A 20,177-nucleotide genomic window follows, 5' to 3' on the forward strand; every position below is an offset into this window, starting at 1 on the left:
CAAGCAATATTATTTATGAAAATATATAACTGCAGATTTTCAATACATTCAAAAGAAATTTTCACAAAAAAAATTTAGATTATGAATAGGAAAGATAATTTAAACCTTAGAGCAAAAAAGCCATTTAAATTTTTTTAAATTTTTTTTGTAAAACAATTTTTTACACTTTTTAGATGCACAGCATGAATTTTCCATTTTTAAAAAAATTTAATCCTATTAATATATTAAGCAGACTATTGAAGAGTAAACATTATTTTGACAGTCAATAAGACATTTGAGTAACAAAACACAATTTTACTTATATGACTAATTAATTATATTTGTACATTTTGACTTAATGATTCATGCTTAATAAAAAGAAATTTATATTTTATTTTTCATGTATGCTTGTACATTTATTACAGTATTAACTGAAGTTTGAGTAGTTAATGCAATAATTCAAAATATTTAATAAATTTTAAAATTCTAGGATTAAATGAATTCATGAAATAATTAGAAATGTTAATGTAATGGGTCAAATCGGAATTGGTGAAAAAAAGGTTTTTGGTTTACATTCATACATACAATAAATTCATTTATTGTTGAATAAAATAATTTTCTTAATTAAACCTTTATGTTCAAGTTCTTAGTGTTCAATTCCAAATAATTAAAAGAATAATTAATTTCACTTTTTAATTGATCCATAAATATTTCTTATGATGCAACAAAGGAGAACTTTTGAAATCTGATATATTTTTGTATAAAGCATTATTTTGTATCTGATAAATCCAGATAATATTAATCATATATATACAGTCGGCCCCCCGTATTTGAGGGGGTTACGTTCCGGAGGTGACCACGGATACGGAAATCTGCGAATAATCGAAACCATAGTTTTTTCTTGTGTATCTCGTTTATTGAACATCATGAGAAAGAGCAGGGTGACACAGGGATAAAACGGAATGTCAAAGAGGGTGCAGCAATTGTTAGCGATGTTCTCTGAAAGAACATTGTGATTTCTGTTTGTGTTTCTTCACATCACCACTAAGTATGTTGACAATGCTTCATCTACTAATTTTTCTACTTGTGAAGAACGTAAAAATAGAAGGGTCTTTGTTATGAAAATAATCTATTGCTGATTTGAGCTTGCGAAGCCCTTCCACTATGTTACTTGTGGTGAACTTGACTTTTATTTCTTTATCTTGATGTTCTTCATCTGGTACTGCTTCAGTTTCAGGACCAGTCAGCTGCATTAATTCCTCCTCGATCAATCCAATATCAAAAGAACTTTGAATAGCATGTATTCACTCCAAAGGTACCTCCTGACTTCCAGAACAAAACACTATTTAAACCAATCCAGGAAAAGTGTTTTCGTAGTCCAATCCTTTTTACTGTTTGTTCAAAATACTGGGAGCTTTGGCTTATCCTTCCCTTCAATGCTCACACATTCGCAGATTTGAAAGTAATGCTGGGCTTTATCATGTACCCATACACATTTGTGCAAAACATAGTAATTTGCTTTAAAAATCTCTACTTGCCTTAAAACCAGGAGCTTGCTTTTTCTCTTGCTTAACTTCCTTGTGACGTTTTCTTCCAAAATAGTGTGGTTTCGTTAGCGTTAAACACCTGCTGATGTGCACTTTTTTTTCAATAATTTTCTACAAAGTCTTTGGAAATTTTCTAGCTGCCTCCTGGTCGGCAGAGGCTTGATCGCCAGTGATTTTTACACTGCGTGATCCGAATCGTTTCTTAAACCTATGAAAAACAACCTTTACTTGGATAAAACTCTGATGAAATAGACATTTCGCCAGTATTTTTAATTTTACTCTTTCTTATGGAAGAGTAAAATTAAAATTTTTCGCTGTTATATATCAATTGGAATACTTTTTTGTATCATTCTTGTACTCACAAAAAACTACATTTTCTGTATGAGAAACATGTGGATCCCGTAGGCGCTGTAAAGTTTTGACTGCCACGGGTGCAGCTACAGCCTCAGCTGAAAGAATTTCAGATTGATTATTTTTGATGTATCTCACCATAGATTTGTTGATTCCGTTATAGCAAACCACAGCAGGTATTGACTTACTTTCACCAAGCATAGTTTTCATCAATAAATCCAATTTTTCTTGTCAAGTTTTCACTTTTATTAGTCTTTTCAAAGCATTATCAGTAGCATTAGAAAAATGAGCCATCCTAAAAAAGCGCAACTCAAATTTTGTAAACAAAACACGTGAACGACGATTGCTGAGTGTTGTAAAAAAAAATTCTAATAAAGGGAAAAAAACAGTGAATACGGAAACCGCGAATAGGGGCCAACTGTCTATATATATATATATATATATATATATATATATATATATATATTTTAAGTTATTTTTTAACATGCTTAATTATAAGGGTATTTTACCAAAACAGTGTTATATGTTTTTTAAATTACTTTGATTTTTACAGCATATATTTTAACATATGATAAATATGAAATGGTTATACTTGTGTGAAAAAAAATTCTACATTATAATATGAAATATAAAAGTGTAAAATACTACATATAAAATTCTACATTATAATAGAGTGGTTAGGGAACTAGCTTCTCGCTGTGCAGGTCTGGGTTCGAATCCCGGTTCGGGCATGGATGTTTACTAATACTAACAAATTCCCTGGACGGATCATGCTGATCCCTTGGGAATCACGTTATTAAAATAAAAAAAATTAAAAAAAATTAATATAAGCCTATAGATTTTTCCCAAGAAATCATTTAAAATTGCTGATAAAAAGCCAGAATATGAGACATCAAATCACAAAGAATGAAATAATTATCAGATACAACCTGATTGTTGTAGCTGAGGCAGATGGAAGAGAGTAGAATTAAAACCTAATGCCAGGCATTATATAAATTAGGTTTTAATATTATACAGGGATGGGATTGCTGCTGACTCTTTTTGGAGCAGTAAATTTAGTGTTTCGGAGCAGAAATCTGTGAATTCGGAGCAGTGTACAGAATCATTAACTTTGTAACAAAATTAAAATTTTTTGGAACTGAGATAATCAGATTAAATTTTGAACATTTTAACCAGTTATAGGGTTCTGGCGTCAAAAACCGGTTTCATATGTTTGATAAAACTTGCATCCACTTGTAAGGATGTAAAAATTAGTCATAATCCAAGCTGGGCGTAAAAAGGAAAAGTTTACAGATCAAACAAATAAGCATACATAAAAAAAACCATGACATTTTGTTGACTCTGTTTTCCTCCAATTTCTCAAGAACACTACACATTTTTTTCTTTCAGTGTTTTCAGACGAACTTGCCCACTTTTGATGTCTACAAAGTTTTTCTCTTTATCCCCACTTTATTTTCTCTGCAGTGTTCAGCATAATTTTTAATGACGACAACTGAATTTCCAACTCCCTTTCTTCTGCTTTTAGTCTTTGATTCTCATCTGGTCGTGGAACTTTATCATAAGTTTTTTGGTGCTGAAGTCTGTCTTGGTACTTCTGATGCGAGCTGTGAACAGCTTTCAGAAGATTAGCATCGACATCAATATCTTTAGCATTTTGAAAATGCTGTACATACGATTTTATTTGACTAATGCCATCGATACTTTCAATCAAAAGATTTGATATATATTGCATGAAATATTTGTTTACACTAAAGCCCCTCTTGCAGTCTGCATTTTCACGTGGGCAAGACATAATAAATAATAAGGCTGACAAGCAAAAGAAAAATTTTGAACTTTGCACTTCCATCCAAGTTTTTCAGACAAAATATAGATCCCAATACTTATGTAACCTTTGATAACTCACCTGTATATCTTCACACTGCAAAGAAATCCATTCATCCAAGAGAACAGGGATATCTGAAGGAAAAACAACTTGCAGTAGCTTGGAAACACTGTACTTAATAAATAAGTTTTCCAGTCGGAAAACAGGATGCAAGCACTTCATTTTTTCCAGCATGGTGTTCTCAAAGGTAAAAGCAAGTGCTTGATGATCTAGCACCAGTGATCTAGAACCTAATAGAAATTTTTTCTTGAGAACATCCCCCAGCTCAGCAAGATTGTTGGTGCTGAAATAGAATCCAACCACATTTTTCCTCCAGTTCTGACCGCTTTCTATAGCTACATTCTGAAGCTTAGCAATTCTAACATTCTGAATATGTTCAGATTTCAGGAAACTTACCATAATTTTTCTTAAAAGAGCTCCTAGCTCATCATACAAAATGTGTATGAGGGGCTCCTCTTTTTTGAAATAATGTAAGAAAGCCATTGAAAAATTCTGATGCTTCTTTCAGAAGCAAAGCTTTCCCAAAAACACTTTTATCTGAAAGGACTTCCGGATTTGATGCAGTCGAGATGAGTCTGATCTGGACTCCTTACTTCTGAATCGATGCTGAAATATCTTTCATTAATTCTGGAATTATCTTTTATTATAATTATGGAATTATAACTTTCATTAATTTTGGAATTATCACTTATCAATGCTGAAATTCTTTTATTAATGATGGAATTACCTTTCATTAATGCTGTAATTATCACTTTCATTTATTTTGGAACTAAAAATTATCTATTTCATTAATTCTAGAAATTTCCTTTCATTAATTCTGGAATTGTCTTTCGTCAATGCTAAAATTAGCACTTTCATTAATTTTTGGAATTTTATAAGTGCTGGAATTATCTTTCATTAATACTGAAATTCTCTTCCATTAATTTTGGAAGTATCTCATCGATGGTGAAATTATTTCTTTCATTTATTGTTTTAAACTCATATTTATGCCATAAGAAAATAATGGGGGATTGTGTGTGTTTTCACAGAGTCACGTGATCTTCCGACGAATGATATCGCGGACGACGTTTTCAGCACTGCCAATGAGAAGACCGCTGACGTCATACTTCCTCCAGCTCGATGATGGTGCAAACCAAAGCTGTATTAAAGATTAATCTTGAGCTGCTTTGGTGCAAGCATAGTGCGCCCGTTATTTCAGATTCCGAAAACTCACGCCGTCTCTTGGTGGTTAAAAACCTTAACTTTTTAAGCAGCAATCCCATCCCTGTATTATATTATATTTTAATATCATTAGATGTGATGTTTTTCGTTGTGATGATTATTGTAAAAAATAGCTTCTGTGAAGACAAACTATGGCACACTGGTCTTTGTCCTTCAGACGGCAGCTGGGTGTCTTATTTGATTATAAGACTATCATCCCAGTAGGTGATTAAGTCACTGCTGCTGCTTCATTGAGAAAACTAAAACAAAATTGTTAGAACTAAAGTGTCCCCCCCCCCCCACATACAAATGATCTCAATTATGATCTTACTGAAGACAGAATGTGCTCCATAGAGTAGCCTACTACAGGGTTAGCAAATTTCTTATAAAATATTTAGCTCAAATGGAAATTGTGTTATTTCCTGGTTATTTATTGGCGACCATTTTAGAACTCAAAGTAAAATGTCAGAAAAAACACTTGAAATTTATATTGTTGGAAAAGAAACTGGATCTGACTATCATAAAAAGTGTTATGCAAAAGTGAAAAATCTGTTACCCATTACACATCACTGGACATCAATCTTTTGATCTTGAGGAATGGAGCAAGTTCTGAACATTTATCTACTGTGTGTAAGCATCGCAGAGCATATTTCTTGAAGTATGAAATATACGCGAAAGCATGCTTTAATCCTTTTAAATGTTATAAGAAAAAATAACAAAAGGTTTAAGGATAGTAAACTTTTAATTTTCACATATAAATGAAATAGATGGTTGCACAAAATCAATTCCAGGGAAAAAAATATGCCATGCTCGTAGGGACAAAGTGAATAAACACATCAATAAATTAGGTGAAGAAACTGAATACTGTGAAGAGATGAACAGTGATAGTGATGTAGAGATAAGTAACTTGGAAATGTCAATTTGTAAACAAGAAGCACTTGAAGAAATAAATTCATCTCTACAGAACAGAGAGTCACCAATTAAACTTGATATGGTAGATCCACAGTCAAACTATGCCAAAAGAAAAGTTGAATCTGCCTGTAACACTTTAAAATCAAAGGTTTGTAAAGTTTTTGAAGAATTACCAGAGAATGAATCTTAAAGCACACTTAATGAAGATATTAAACAGAAAGCAAACAATATGATTATTTTGATAGAGTTAATTAGAAATGACTCAATTTAACCATAACAAGGAAAAAACTGCAAATTTTAACCCTGGCCACTGCTTCATGGTACAAGGAAAAAAAATCTCTGAAAAGCTCAATTTCACTGAATATGCTGTGCAAAAAGCAGGAGAGCTTTTGTAAATGAAACAGCAAAGATGAGCCATTGTGTTTTTTTTATTATAAAAAAAATCAAAAATTAAATTTTTCAATGATTTTTTGCAATCTAATTTTTTAATGCAAAAGGTTTAAATTTTCTTCACTAGTCATAATTTGCATTTTTGGCAAGCATTTTAATGAAAATTTCATTTGAATGTATTGAAAATCTGCAAAGTTATGATATATTTCCACAAATAATATTGCTTGAATGGGGTTAGCCTTCAAAAAAGTTTGAGATATGTACATGAAATTTTGCATGGTCAACAAGGATGGTAGAAGAAATAAACAAAATATAATAATTGGAATCTGGGATGATGGGTTGCATTTCAGTATCTAGTTGAATGATTTGAGAGATCCAGTCTTATTTCTATGATTTTTGTGTTGCGAGCCAGAATGGTTTTTTCACAGTTAATGTATATATTTATTATTTTTTTTCTCCTGTCTTTTACTTCATATATTTAGGAGAAATTTAAAATAAAATTTGTTTTGGTCTAAAAATACGTTTGAAAAATTGTATTTTTTAAAAATTCCACAAAAACAAAGTTTACATAATTTTTTTGCATGTAAATTTCAAATGTAAGTGTATGAGTTATTTTTAATTCATATTCTGTATGTTTTTGTGAACACTTTACTAGATTTCACTAGAATATATTGAAAATTGAAAAAGTTAGGATTTATTTTCTCAAACAATGCTACTTAAAAATTGAGCCTCGGGTAAGTCATCTGCATCATTTTTTGATAAATTTCGATATTTTTTTTCTCAAAAAGTTTTAGAGACATGCAAATAATATTTCACACGGTTAATAAGGATGGTAAAAGCAACTAATAAAAAAAAAATCATTGAAATCTGAGACTGGGTTCCATTTTGGCATTTTGCCAGGTGATTTGAAATACAGGGCTCTCACTCAAAAAATGAGGAAAAGTAGGAAAACGCAGGAATAAAAAGTAGGATGGTGGAGGGTAGCCCACTTAGACAGCATAATCATAGCATAATGGAAAAAAATCCCTAAAAAAAATTTTTTTTTGGCAAAAAAAAAAAAAAAAATATTCAAATTTTGATTTTTTTTTTTCATAGTACTATTTCAGTTTCCTATAAGATTGACTCACGCCAAAGCAAAATGATAAATGACTTGGTTACAAAACCAATTTTTGGCCAAAACAGTGTACTAGCAACCACAGATAATTCTTTGCTGTCTCTCCTCATATATATTATTCTTTTTTTTGGAATCTTCTAAAGTGCAGAGTTTGTCAACTCTCTTCGACAAGGCACAGCAAATTTTGAAGACGTACGTTTTTTAAGAATGACGCTCCTTCGAGACCACTTTCACAAGCACAGTGCAAAATGTGTAGATTACAAGATCCGATGTAAATAAGGCAAGGTGTTACCTGTTTACTGCGTTGTCCATCATTTTTTAAAGGGATTTGTTCAAATTTTACTTTTCAATGCCAGTGTAATCATTTTTGACAAATGAAGCACTTCCATTTCTAGCTCTTTGCCGAGCACTGTAAATATCGTTTATGCCTCTTCATGCCTTAAAAATACAGAAGACCACTGAATGCTATTAGGTAGCATCAGAATCACCAAACCTAGAATAAGCCTATATATTCAACTGCTTTGAAATACAAACTGTTGTTTCATCTATTTGCACCATAATTTTGAATGATGAATGTTAGTTACTGTCCAAGACCATGAAGTAATAAATACAAAGTTATTTTTTCCATCCAGACAGAAGTTTTAATGACTACTATACTTGTTGAACCCTCAAACTAAGCAAATGAAAAATTAAATCAACCAACTGGTCCACATACACCCCCCCCCAAATAACCTTAAAAATGATAAAATTTCTGCTTTGGCAGAATCATTAATTGCATTCTTCAACATTTGTAATATTTGGCAATATATCAAGGATTTCCTGCTCAATTAAAATCAATCAAGAAGTTTTAATGACTACTATACTTGTTGAACCCTCAAACTAAGCAAATGAAAAATTAAATCAACCAACTGGTCCACATACACCCCCCCCCCCCCAAATAACTTTAAAAATGATAAAATTTCTGCTTTGGCAGAATCATTAATTGCATTCTTCAACATTTGTAATATTTGGCAATATATCAAGGATTTCCTGCTCAATTAAAATCAATTACACAAATTTTGTTGATAAGATTTGGTAAAAAAGTAAGACAAAACCGAGAAAGTAGGACAAAAGTAGGACATTTTACCTAAAAGTAGGACGAGTGAGAGCCCTGGGAATGGAATGACCCTGAAGTAAAATAAGATGCAAAATACCTTGCATAGCGACAATCTGGATTAGATTGTCACAGAATACGAGAGCTTTAGACATTATACATGTGAGAAAAAAAAAAAAAAAAAAAAAATTGAGATTTAAATATTGCTTATTATGTACAAAAATCTCTCTAAAGAGTGTTTTCTACAGTTGCCCATTAATTACAATGCGTCTTCACTTTTTACACACCTTTCACGTTTTTTTTTCAAATACAAATATTCAACTTACTTTGCTTCAGTAGAAGAACAGCTAATTCTGGACAGCTAGCACACATCACAGCTAACATTCTGATAACAGTTACGAATGTTCCGGAACTAATAACTGGCGGAGTGACAACCAACTAAAAAAAAATGAAGTATAAGGTGGTGACAGCAAACAACTTTATGACCTCAAATATGAAAAGTTCAAATCTGTATCTTGAATACGATTCCCTGTTTTACAAAATGAAATAGGAACATTTTGGAAATTTGCTAGCGCAAAGAAGAAAAATTGAGAAAATGAGCTAAACCTCAAAATTACACATACCAGCTGTTGGATATTGGTCAACAGACCATGTCCAGCAATCTCCATCAAGCACTTAGGGTCATTTTGGAAACAATCCATTAACCTGGAAAATGCTAAGCACACGCTTTCAACAGACTTCTTATCTTGATGAGTCAGTCTTGCACTCAATAATGGTAAAGAGTCTTGTATGAGATTGAACTCATCAAGTACTAAGTTTTGGCAACAATTGGCAGTTATTGATAGAGCAGCTCGTTGTGCATTTATGGAAAAGAAGTCCAAATACATAAGACAAGCTGCAACTCCTCTCTAAAGATAAGGGGAAAAAATTACATACACAATTAAAATACAAGCGATTGGGAGACATGGAATTTTGAAAATTTAGTCACAATACATATTAATAGTATCAAAAATTTAGCTAAGCATAAACATTAGCTCAAGAGTTATGATGAACTTTAAAAAGTATTAAAGTATCAATTAACTTCCAACTTTTGATTTTTCAAAGCTATAGGGGGAAAAAATGCATAAATCTCAATCTCACTTTATACAAATAAGCAATACATATACCAGTTTTTGTAAATTCTAAAAATTAATTGCAACCAAAATAAGCAAATTTTAAATCTATTTTGATAATTTCAGGGAAAAAAATATAAAAACCAAAAATTTTTACCGCATGCAATATAGCTTTGCTGTGCCTTCTTGAAAGTATTTCCAAGGCAGTAAGTGACTGTTCTGCAACATCCATACACTGAATAACTTGAAGCTGAAGCATGGAACAGAAAAAAAAAAAAAATCAATGAGAATACTGGGAGGGGAAGAGAAGGCTATATAATATTCAACATTAAAAAAATTAGAAATAAAAAAAAACCTTTTCAAGAAATACTGGAATTGCTTCAACAACAACAGCTGACGATCGCGGAAGAGATTCCATCATGTATGTGAGGGCTCTGACTGCATGATTCATCTGTGATTTAAAAAAAAACCAATTTTATATTAATCTATATTAATATGCAAGATAATAAATCTTTAGCAACAGATTTTTTTTCAAAGAGCTTTGAGCATTAGTTTCGAGGGGAGGGGAAGTAGTAACAATATACAAAATTAAATATTATAAAGGCATCCTAGAAGCAAAAATTGTTTCCCATTATTTTTCATAAACAGCATCACAATATGCAAAAACCCGCATTGGTGTATTCCAGGGTTTAAGCTGGATAAAAAATTCCTTTCGTAAAAAAGCTAAAATGGGGGAAAAGCTTTAGCAAAATGCTGCAATGCTAATGTAATGTTTGATGGTTGGACGTCTCGTTGCGTACCTACTGTACGCATTTTTGCAAAAGTGGCTGCTACTTTTTGCGCATTCTATAATTTTCTTTCACATTTTGCAAAAAATGTGACGGTAGCTTAAACCCTGGTGTATTCCTACATTTATAATAAACACTATGTGTGTATTGCATGCCGCAACTGTGGTGCTGCTCACACATAGAGGAAAAAATTAATCACAATTTAAATCCAGTATTTGTTCTGGGGCACTATTTGAATAAGAATCAAAGGCTTTGAAAAAAAAAAAATGGAAGCAATGAGCCTACCATATCAAAATTATGCTCCATGGACAGAAGGCTGATAAGAACTGGAACCACTTGTTTCACAGGAAATCCAGATAAAGTGTCTTCATTACCCATGACAAGAAGTTGGCACATCTCCATGACTGCTTGGAGCTGTTGTCCTTCATCACCTGCAGCCTGGAGTCCCTGAAGTAACTGGTGAGCACGATTGCCTGGAAAAATATTTAAACGAATGAATTGACACAAAATATACATATTTTTCAAATGAAAAATAAAATGTTTTTACGCAAAAAAAAATTACATTAACATCTGAAGGGGGGAAAAATCCCACAAAATGACGTACACCAACACATAATTTGATTCAACATGCTTGCAATATTGCCAGCAGTGCCTCATATAAAGAGATACTTACTGGCACTGCTTCCAATAGATCTGTGCAGAAAATGCTGCATACGAGGACCAAGTGCACCAAAAAGATGAGGGGGAAGACCACGGGCTTCTAGAAGTGCTAAAAACCATACGCATATTGTATTATGGGAAAAATGGCTTCACAAACAATCAATTTAAAATGTATAAAAAAACCACAAACAGTAAATAACAAATAAATTGTATTCTTAATAAGAGCTATCCATTCTCAACACATACAATATTATCATGTGTATGACCAGATTCACACTGAACATTTTTCTGAAAATCAAAATAAATTGTACAAAGGTTATGGAACAATTAAAGAAATCAGAAAAAATATTCATTATACAAGAAATTAATTTTATCCATACCAAAATGCATTTAGACAAAATTAAATATCTATTTTGTATATGCATGACACTCATTGTTTGTGTGTTAAACTAGTGTTTACAAAATAACAAAGCAGTTTAATAGTCTCATAATCCCTATATAAAATAAAGGAATAAAAATGTTTCCTCATCTCTCTTTCACTCACCTTTGGCACCATTTCACATTGGATTCTTTTACCTTAAAATATTTTTATATTTTTCTCTTAAGTATTTTGCAGCGTTTGTTATACTCAATTGCTTCAGCACCTCACAACATTATTTTATCTAATTACTGCTAAATCACATCTTTAAAATATTCTTTCGCAAAATTATTATTGTTGAACTGGTACATGTCGGAAAGTGTTGTGTGCAAATAAATGGCTTTAGCGTATTTTACGAGACCAGTTATGCATATTTTGTGTTTGAGAAATGATGCCACATGTTTCCATACTGTATGTCACAGATGCCTAACTTATTTGAATTAGCTGCATAGGAGAGCTTTAGTTTTTTTTAAACAATGCATAATGTTTTACACTAGGACAGCCAAAAACTTTTAATACACAATAACAGCATCAAAACCAACATCAGAATCTAAATAATAAGTAGGTTAGGTTATTGGGGGGTGAGGGGTGTTTATTCTGTTCAGCAAGGTTCACTGCTAGTAAAATCATTTAAAAAAGAAAGGCACAAGTTCACAATAATGCACATTGACCAGAAACATATGACACATATGAAAAGTTTCATAAAGCCAAAACAAAGCTAATATATTACAAAAATGAAAAAAAGATACAAATTTTAATAATGTGTTGTAGCAAGCATGCATTTATTTGCAAATCAGAAATATTTGTAGATCAGATCAAAAAGAACTAAATGACAATAACAATCAAAAGCCAGTGAAAACTTTCACTGCATGCATGCTTCTTTACATTCGCAGACATGCCAACATTGGCTTAAAGCTTGTCAGTAGTGATGAATGTTCAACTTTGCCAATAGGCGGGTGGGGAACCCCTTAGGACAACATAATCATAGTACAAAATTTTAAAAATTTTAATTGAAAGTTCATTAAATACAGCAAATCATTGGCATTAGAATCTAGAAAGCTCAGGCCACATGAACCACCCGTCCTCCGAAGAAACTTTACGAGGTCACTCAGAGTCCCTTGATAATTCATGAATATTCAATGCAATACCCTTGCACACACCCTTGGGGCCGTGTATATGGACACCTAGCAACCCCAGAACACCCTTCCCCGTTTTCTTCGTATCAGAGCCCCTACGATGAAATATTCTTTCCGATATAAGTTCCTTAAGCTCACACACACACACACACACACACAATCATACACTATGCAAATAAATCTGGTACAGACTTGCCGTGCTGAACCACTGAAAAACCTGTTTTTAGCCCACGGCATCGGACGGTTTTGAGAGAAACAGGCTTTTGCACGTTTGAGTAGAGTGGTGGATTTAGACGCAGCTTTACAGATTGCCTTCCATGCACAGACAAAACAGATAAGCGCAGAGTTTGTCTTCATTCGAACTCACATGCGCATCCATATTCATCGTTATGGTAAAGATTGATGCAATTTAAAAAAAGGAAAACACTGCAGGTAACTAAAAGACCCGATTTTTTAAAAATCTACTTCCGCAGTATTGAGAGAGTCCCATAGCTCCATAGCTTATCGCGGCCGTCCGTAGAAACTACGGACAATCTGTAGCAGTTGGCAACTCTGCATTAGTTACTCATTATTAGCTATCAAACATAACATAGGCAGAGAGATAGGTGGCTTTTTCTTAGCCCAAGATATCAAGGAAACATTTTATTTTCTGGATATTATGCTGAGGTGAACTCAGAAAGAAAAGTAATCTTTTAGGTATGCAAGAGGGCCTGGGTTCGAGTACCAGCGGAGACAAGATTACTTTTCTTTCCGAGTTCACCTCAGCATAATATCCAGAAAATAAAATGTTTCCTTGATAACATAGGCAAATTATATGAAATGTAAGGTTCACATGGGTAAAAACTTGATTATATTGGTGTTCATTATAAGGTCAGATTACCATAATCTCTGGTAATGGAACTGGGATTTAAATTTCACACTCAATAAATATTCTATACTACATATTAAAAACAATGGGTATTTATTGTATTATAATGTTGTTGATAGTCACTTAAGTTACATAGGTTATATTATAACCTATACTTATGGTGACCCATAAGACTGGGTTCCCAGCAAACACTGCTGGTTCATTTCCCTGACCAAAAAATGCCTGAAGAAAAACTCAAAATTTTAACCCCCAAAAATGTTTTTCATGAGTTTGTTTTTCTCAGACTTCTATCAAATATTCTACATTTTCCCTAGCTAATTTTCGTTTTTCCAGGTCATTAGGAATAATGTAAAAACAGGAAAAAAGTGGACATCCTTGTTGTGTTAAGTACTAATAACAAAACAATCGCTTCACATTGCTGGCAAAAAGGAATAAATTAAAATTTTGATGAAGTTCAAGTAGGATGATGTAACCTGCAAGTTTTGCAAAATCATCTTGGTTTACTCACTTTTTTCAACGGTTCATACATTCATAAAAAATATATTGGACAACGATTTATTATTTACACTGTTGCTCATGTTGATTTTCTGTGGAATTCTCAAAAAAATTTAAATAGACCAAATAACTTTGTTTTTCACAAGAAAAAAATTAGAATGTTGCTTCACACTTACATAGAGGAATTTAGCTTCATTCTGACCACTGCATCTGATTTTGATGTAAATTTTATCCGCTAAGTAACCGGGAGTCAAAGTATTCAACAGAATCAACTGGAAAAGGACTTTTACTCCCCCAAAATTAAATTTATAACACACGTCATTGATTGAAAGACAATACCTTGTAAGCGTCCCATTTCATTATCATCAGACTCACTGTCATTTATTGCAGCCATAGTTGCAGCAATGTTCATTCCACTAGGTGCTGAAAAAAAAAAGAAAGCAAATGAATTATTACATTGACTTAAATTTTGTCAGTCAGAATACTATATAGTATTTCAATTCACAGATCCAAGTTCATTTATAGAAGTTACTGACCATTAAAACTGGCTTACTTATTCGAAATAATGAAGATTCATTCACCATGCCCGAAATATTAATACTAGTGCCAAAATCAATTAGAATGGTATAGAGCAGCGGTTCTCAACCTTTTGACTTGGAGCCGTTTTTAGTAAAAAAAATTCTATGGTGGAGCCCCACGGATCAATTTTTAAATTATTCATCAGTTACTGATTTATTTTGACTATTTAAAAATATTTACATTTTTTCAAATTTTACTGATTTTTTTTATTTTCCCAGAGGGGCTGCGGAGGCCCTGAAGAGTGCACAAGGAGCCCTAAGGGCTCCGCAGAGCACCAGTTGAGAAACTGCTGGTATAGAGTATGTTATGCCGAATACAAGTGGTCAAACTTTGAAAACAATTATAGAGCATGAAACAGACATCACAATCACGCAGCTTTAACTTGCTCAAAATGTCAGTTTTTGTGTCATAGCTTTTTGTTTACTCCTCATTAAAAAAAATATTTGCTTGAAAGTTGAGGCCTTCTTTTTTAACTTGGATTACTTGAAAAGACATTCATTATATCAATACTGCTTTACAAGATTCTTTCATTTGGTGAATATCATTTTAGGCTCTCAAACTTGAGAAAAAGTTACAATAACAGTTTGGATACAAGATTCATCTTCCTTCTTTTCAGCAAATTGTTTAGTTCAAATATATTGATTGCAAGACAGATTCATAGTTGACTACCTTTAAACTTGTTTCATAAAACACTTTAATAAAAATACTATCATATTGCACAGTCATTACGATATGAACTTCAAGTTCAACATTAAACTCCAAGCAAAATTTTACAGGTTGGAGTTTCTAAAATGAACTTTTCAAACCCATGCAAGAGTAAAATTATATGAAGTGAGAGATAAAGCCTACACTTATTCTTTGACAAAACAAAGAAAAGTGTTTTGCTCACAAGCTATCAATAAGCTTACCGGGTGTACTGCTGGTGGCACCATCTTGAGCTAAATTGTTCTCTGCACTGAAGCTGTTATTTGATGTACCTTCTTGGCCAGTATCAGTGCCTGACATACCACTTCTTCCTCTTGCTTGGCGGCTCACTCCCACTGCTCCGGTGGAACCCGATGTGGCTGCAGCACTTCCACTAGATGTCCCCTGAGCAGGAAGCTTTGTCACTCGAGCTGAACGCCGACTACTACAAAAAAATATTACCATGTTTCTCAAAATTCAAATTATATATGAACTACAAGTTACTTTTAAAAATCTTTAACAAGGTTTTGTATTTTATTCACACAAATTTAAAATACAGTTGACAAACCTGAAAGTGCTGCATGAGTCATACCACTCACCAGCCAGAAAAATTTAGATTTATACAGTGTAGGGGAGAGTGGTACAAATCTGCCACCCCATTCTACTGGCTCTCGTGTTGTTGCTAGGTGCTGAGACGCAGGAAGCTTCAGTCAGGACCGCCATGGCACCTGTTACATCTAGTGTGTGTGCTATTTGCAAGTAAGTAAATTTTCCTCATTGTTCTATAGTTTTCACTATTTGTTCAACTTTTGACATTTGTACAAAGGTAAGTGCTTTTCAGTTTTGCTAGAATATAAACAAATAGTGCATATTATCAGGTACTTGGTACAAAATTTGTTGGTACTAGTCATTTGTTTTCATCCGGTCCTTTGTCAGCTGTAGGGTCCGAACTAAAATATCATAATGGGGTAATTCTGCCACTCCTATGTGGGACAATTACGCCATGTGGTAGTAATGCCCTAATCCACCCAGTAGTTATCAAGGATGAGAACGTGCTGCTTCTGAAACGGCAGATTTCACAGTAACCAGTACAACTCCTTCAGTATCAGAAGACTTGTATACTAATCCTCGACCAGGCGTATCTTCCGAAAAATAAAAATGGAAGAACTCTCACCAGTGCCAGCTAAAGTCCCTGGACCCAAAACTGGTAAAGATAGGAAATAGCACTCAGTTATATTTTAACATCTTCACCTATGAAGTCAGTTCTTGAAGACAGTAAATTACAAAAAGACACCAAAGTGAAAAGGGAATTAAAAGAAACAGAGCATCCAAGAAAAATAAGGTCAATAATAAGACAGACAAAAATAAGAAAAACGGGTGAAAATAGACAAAGTTCAAACTGAAAAAAAAAACCGAAATCATCGCAAAAGTCAATAAATTGTAGTATAAGAACCTTAAAAAAAGAAGCTACGAATTATGGAAGGGGGAGGCCAAACTTTGATCAGTCGTTGCCATAGTCAGAAGATATTGAGAAAACCCTATGTGACGGTAAAGAAGATGCTTTTGGTTTATTTAATCCTGATATTGAAATGTGAATGATTTGTGGAGAGTTAGTTTGATAATAAACTTTGGTACCGCCACATTATGCGCTCAAAGTGAGCTCATTTTAAATACAGTGGATACGACAGTCAAAAAAAAAATTACATTTGTGATTTTTGCACACGCCCATAAACACATTCACTTTTTATTATGACTTGATAAACCACATTAATATTGCTACCTCCTTGACAACTAACTCTGAATTTAAACTAATTGCTGTGGGCTCTATAAATGTAACTTTTTTTTTATTTGTAATAAACATACATTTTATGCACTGTATACTTATGTGTAACATTAATTTAAAAAAACCACTACATCTAATAGATTTAGCATATGGCAGAATTATCCCAAGGTCATGGCAGAATTGCCCCACTCTATGAGACAAATCCGCCACTTTGCACAAACTTTTTCTTCTTTATATATCTAAATTATAAAAGTTTTTTTTTCAAATAAAAGGTATAGAAATGATTTATTGTGTTTAAATATTAAAAAATATTTTTCAGTGACTTCAAAGTCCGGGAAAAAAACTGTTTTTGTCTTAAAGGTGGCAGCATCACCCCATGCATACACTTTTTTTTTTTTTCAAATTTAATCTACGCAGAAGGCAGTTTTATATTTAACACACATTGATATATGTAATTTTTTATAGTCAACTATTGTCCTTTTATTGATTTACACCTTGTTGCATTATTCCCTCCCCCATAAGAATTATTTGTTATGAACCAGACTTTTGCCGAAATTAGTCAGTTATAATGAGGTTTACTATAATTGTACACAATGTAATATTTCAATGTGAAGTACCCAACAGATCCAATTTAAGACATTGGAATCGCGAGTAATGTTACCATTTGGGAATTTTTATCACTTTTGCAAAGTATGAAACAGACTTGTATCACAACATGGGAAGTACGTCTGATGAAGAAGTACAGACATACTTCTTCCGCTGAGCAACCGAGCATGAAGATTTGGCATTCAACCCAAATGGGAAACTCGGTCAGCAAAACTAGTTGTTAAATTTTTCCTCTGAAGACGGCACCCATTGGTGTTGAAATGCATTAGGACTTATATTATTTTTTGTGTATTTGCCTTATTAGTTGGTGTCTTCTACATATTTTTGGGCAAAGTGGATCAACTCTTCTATGGGAAAAACTGTTTATAATTATCAGGATTTCAGTTTGTTATCTTGCTAAAATTCATGCATGTGCAGCTACTTTCGCCATGGACTTCTAATAGCGGATGTTAATGTAAGGTTAAAAAAATTAATTTTAAATCTTTCTGTATGTGTGTGTGAAAATGAATAAATTCAATTATATTTGAAAAACCCTTACTTCAATTTTTAGTTTCTTTAAGTTTATCAGATTCACAATTCTATTTCTCAAGATACCAACAGTATCAATGTACACTGAAGAGCCAAAAAAACTGCTACACCTGCCTAATATCATGTAGGGCCCCCGCGAGCCCGCAGAAGTGCCGCAACATGACGTGGCATGGACTCGACTAATGTCTGAAGTAGTGCTAGAGGTAATTGACACCATGAATCCTGCAGGGCTGTCCATAAATCCGTAGAAGTAAGAGGGGGGTGGAGATCTCTTCTGAACAGCACGTTGCAAGGCATCCCAGATATGTTCAATAATGTCCATGTCTGGGGATTTTGGCGGCCAGCGGAAGTGTCTAAAGTCAGAAGAGTGTTCCTGGAGCCACTTTGTAGCAATTCTGGACGTGTGGGGTGTCGCATTGTCATGCTGAAATTGTCCAAGTCCGTCGGAATGCACAATGGACATGAATGGGTGCAGGTGATCAGACAGAATGCTTACGTACCTGTCACCAGTCAGAGTCGTATCTAGACGTCCCATATCACGCCAACTGCACACGCCCCATACCATCACAGAGCCTCCACCAGCTTGAACAGTCCCCTGTTGACATGTAGGTGTCCATGGATTCATGAGGTTGTCTCCATACCCGTACACGTCCATCAGCTCGAAGCAATTGGAACCAAGACTCGTCAGACGTCAGAGCAACGTGTTTCCAGTCCTCAACAGTCCAATGTTGGTGTTGTCGGGCCCAGGCGAGGCATAAAGCTTTGTGTCGTGCAGTCATCAAGGGTACACGAGTAGGCCCCGAAAGCCCATATCGATGATGTTTCGTTGAATGGTTCGCACGCTGACACTTGTTGATGGCCCAGCACTGAAATCTGCAGCAATTTGCGGAAGGGTTGCACGTCTGTCACATTTAATGATTCTCGTCAGTCCCGTTCTTGCATGATCTTTTTCCGGCCGCAGCGATGTCGTAGATTTAATTTTTTACCGGATTCTCGATATTCATGGTACACTCGTGAAATGGTCGTACGTGAAAATCCAAATTTCATCGCTACCTCAGAGATGCTATGTCCCATCTCTCGTGCGCCGACTATAACACCACGTTCAAACTCACTTAAATCTCGATAACCTGCCATTGTAGCAGCAGTAATCGATCTAACAACTATGCCAGACACTTGTGTTATACTATAGGCGTTGCCGACCGCAGCGCCGTACTCTGATTGGTTTCATATCTCTTTATTTGCATACGCATGCCTGTACCAGTTTTTTTGGCTCTTCAGTTTATATTTAAAAGTCATTTAAAAATTAATGGTATGCAACAACACGATTCAACATTTAACAACCAATTTTATGCAAAGAAAAAAATAGAGCTGTTTTTTTACAACACTACAAACAAGATGTATAGTTACAGTATTTGGTTCTTGGTTATTATCAGAAACTCCGAGTCAAGCAAATCCTTTAGTCTATGCGTGTAATTACAGTAGAATCCCATTATAACAAACTTCAAAGACAGGAGAAATCACTTTGTAATAACAAAATTGTTATAAAGGAATTCCAGATTTTTATATTGTTCTTATGTAAACATTGATTTATTGGTTTCACTATAAATATTGATTTATACACTGTTTCAGATTTTCTCCAAGAGTTTGAAATTTTATTGGGTAATACAAAAAACTGTGATGTAATTATTATTGGTGATATTAACATAAACATACTGGATCAAATTAATACTAATCATTATGAATATCTCGATCTTCTGTCAAGCAATGGTTTTTTACCTATGATATCTCAAATCACCAGACCTTCCTCCAAGTCATGCATTGATCACATTTCTATAAGAAATTCTTCACGGCCTTTGTTTTCTGAATCTGTAGTCTGGGAAACGGATTTGACCGATCATTACCCGATTCTATGCAAATTATCATACTCTAATATTAATTCTGGTCCGGTACAAAAATTCAATGTTTATAGAAAAAAATTATTAATTATTCCCAACTCAAGCTATATCTACAGAATTATACACTTTGCATAAATAATTCCCAAAGTGATGGTGC

The 20,177-nt window shown here is 33.7% G+C and overlaps 1 protein-coding gene across 5 annotated transcripts in view; it reads right to left on the reverse strand.

Moving 5' to 3' along the window:
* ctrip (E3 ubiquitin-protein ligase ctrip) overlaps positions 1-20,177 on the reverse strand; it is a 220,630-nt gene that overhangs the window by 71,243 nt on the left and 129,210 nt on the right. For all 5 annotated transcript variants that reach the window (XM_089249354.1, XM_089249352.1, XM_089249353.1 and 2 more), the window contains 8 exons: positions 15,433-15,653; positions 14,285-14,368; positions 11,042-11,137; positions 10,654-10,841; positions 9,936-10,031; positions 9,738-9,830; positions 9,092-9,376; positions 8,795-8,906 (listed from right to left, as the gene is read on the reverse strand). In XM_089249354.1, the coding sequence (XP_089105480.1) occupies positions 8,795-8,906; positions 9,092-9,376; positions 9,738-9,830; positions 9,936-10,031; positions 10,654-10,841; positions 11,042-11,137; positions 14,285-14,368; positions 15,433-15,653 (1,175 nt within the window). The remainder of the gene's footprint in view (positions 1-8,794; positions 8,907-9,091; positions 9,377-9,737; positions 9,831-9,935; positions 10,032-10,653; positions 10,842-11,041; positions 11,138-14,284; positions 14,369-15,432; positions 15,654-20,177) is intronic.

This window comes from Pholcus phalangioides, unplaced genomic scaffold (assembly GCF_987345545.1).
Source record: "Pholcus phalangioides strain wild (caught in Gottingen) unplaced genomic scaffold, Ppha-v1.0 ptg000022l_1, whole genome shotgun sequence".
NCBI classification, from domain to species: Eukaryota; Metazoa; Arthropoda; class Arachnida; order Araneae; family Pholcidae; genus Pholcus; species Pholcus phalangioides.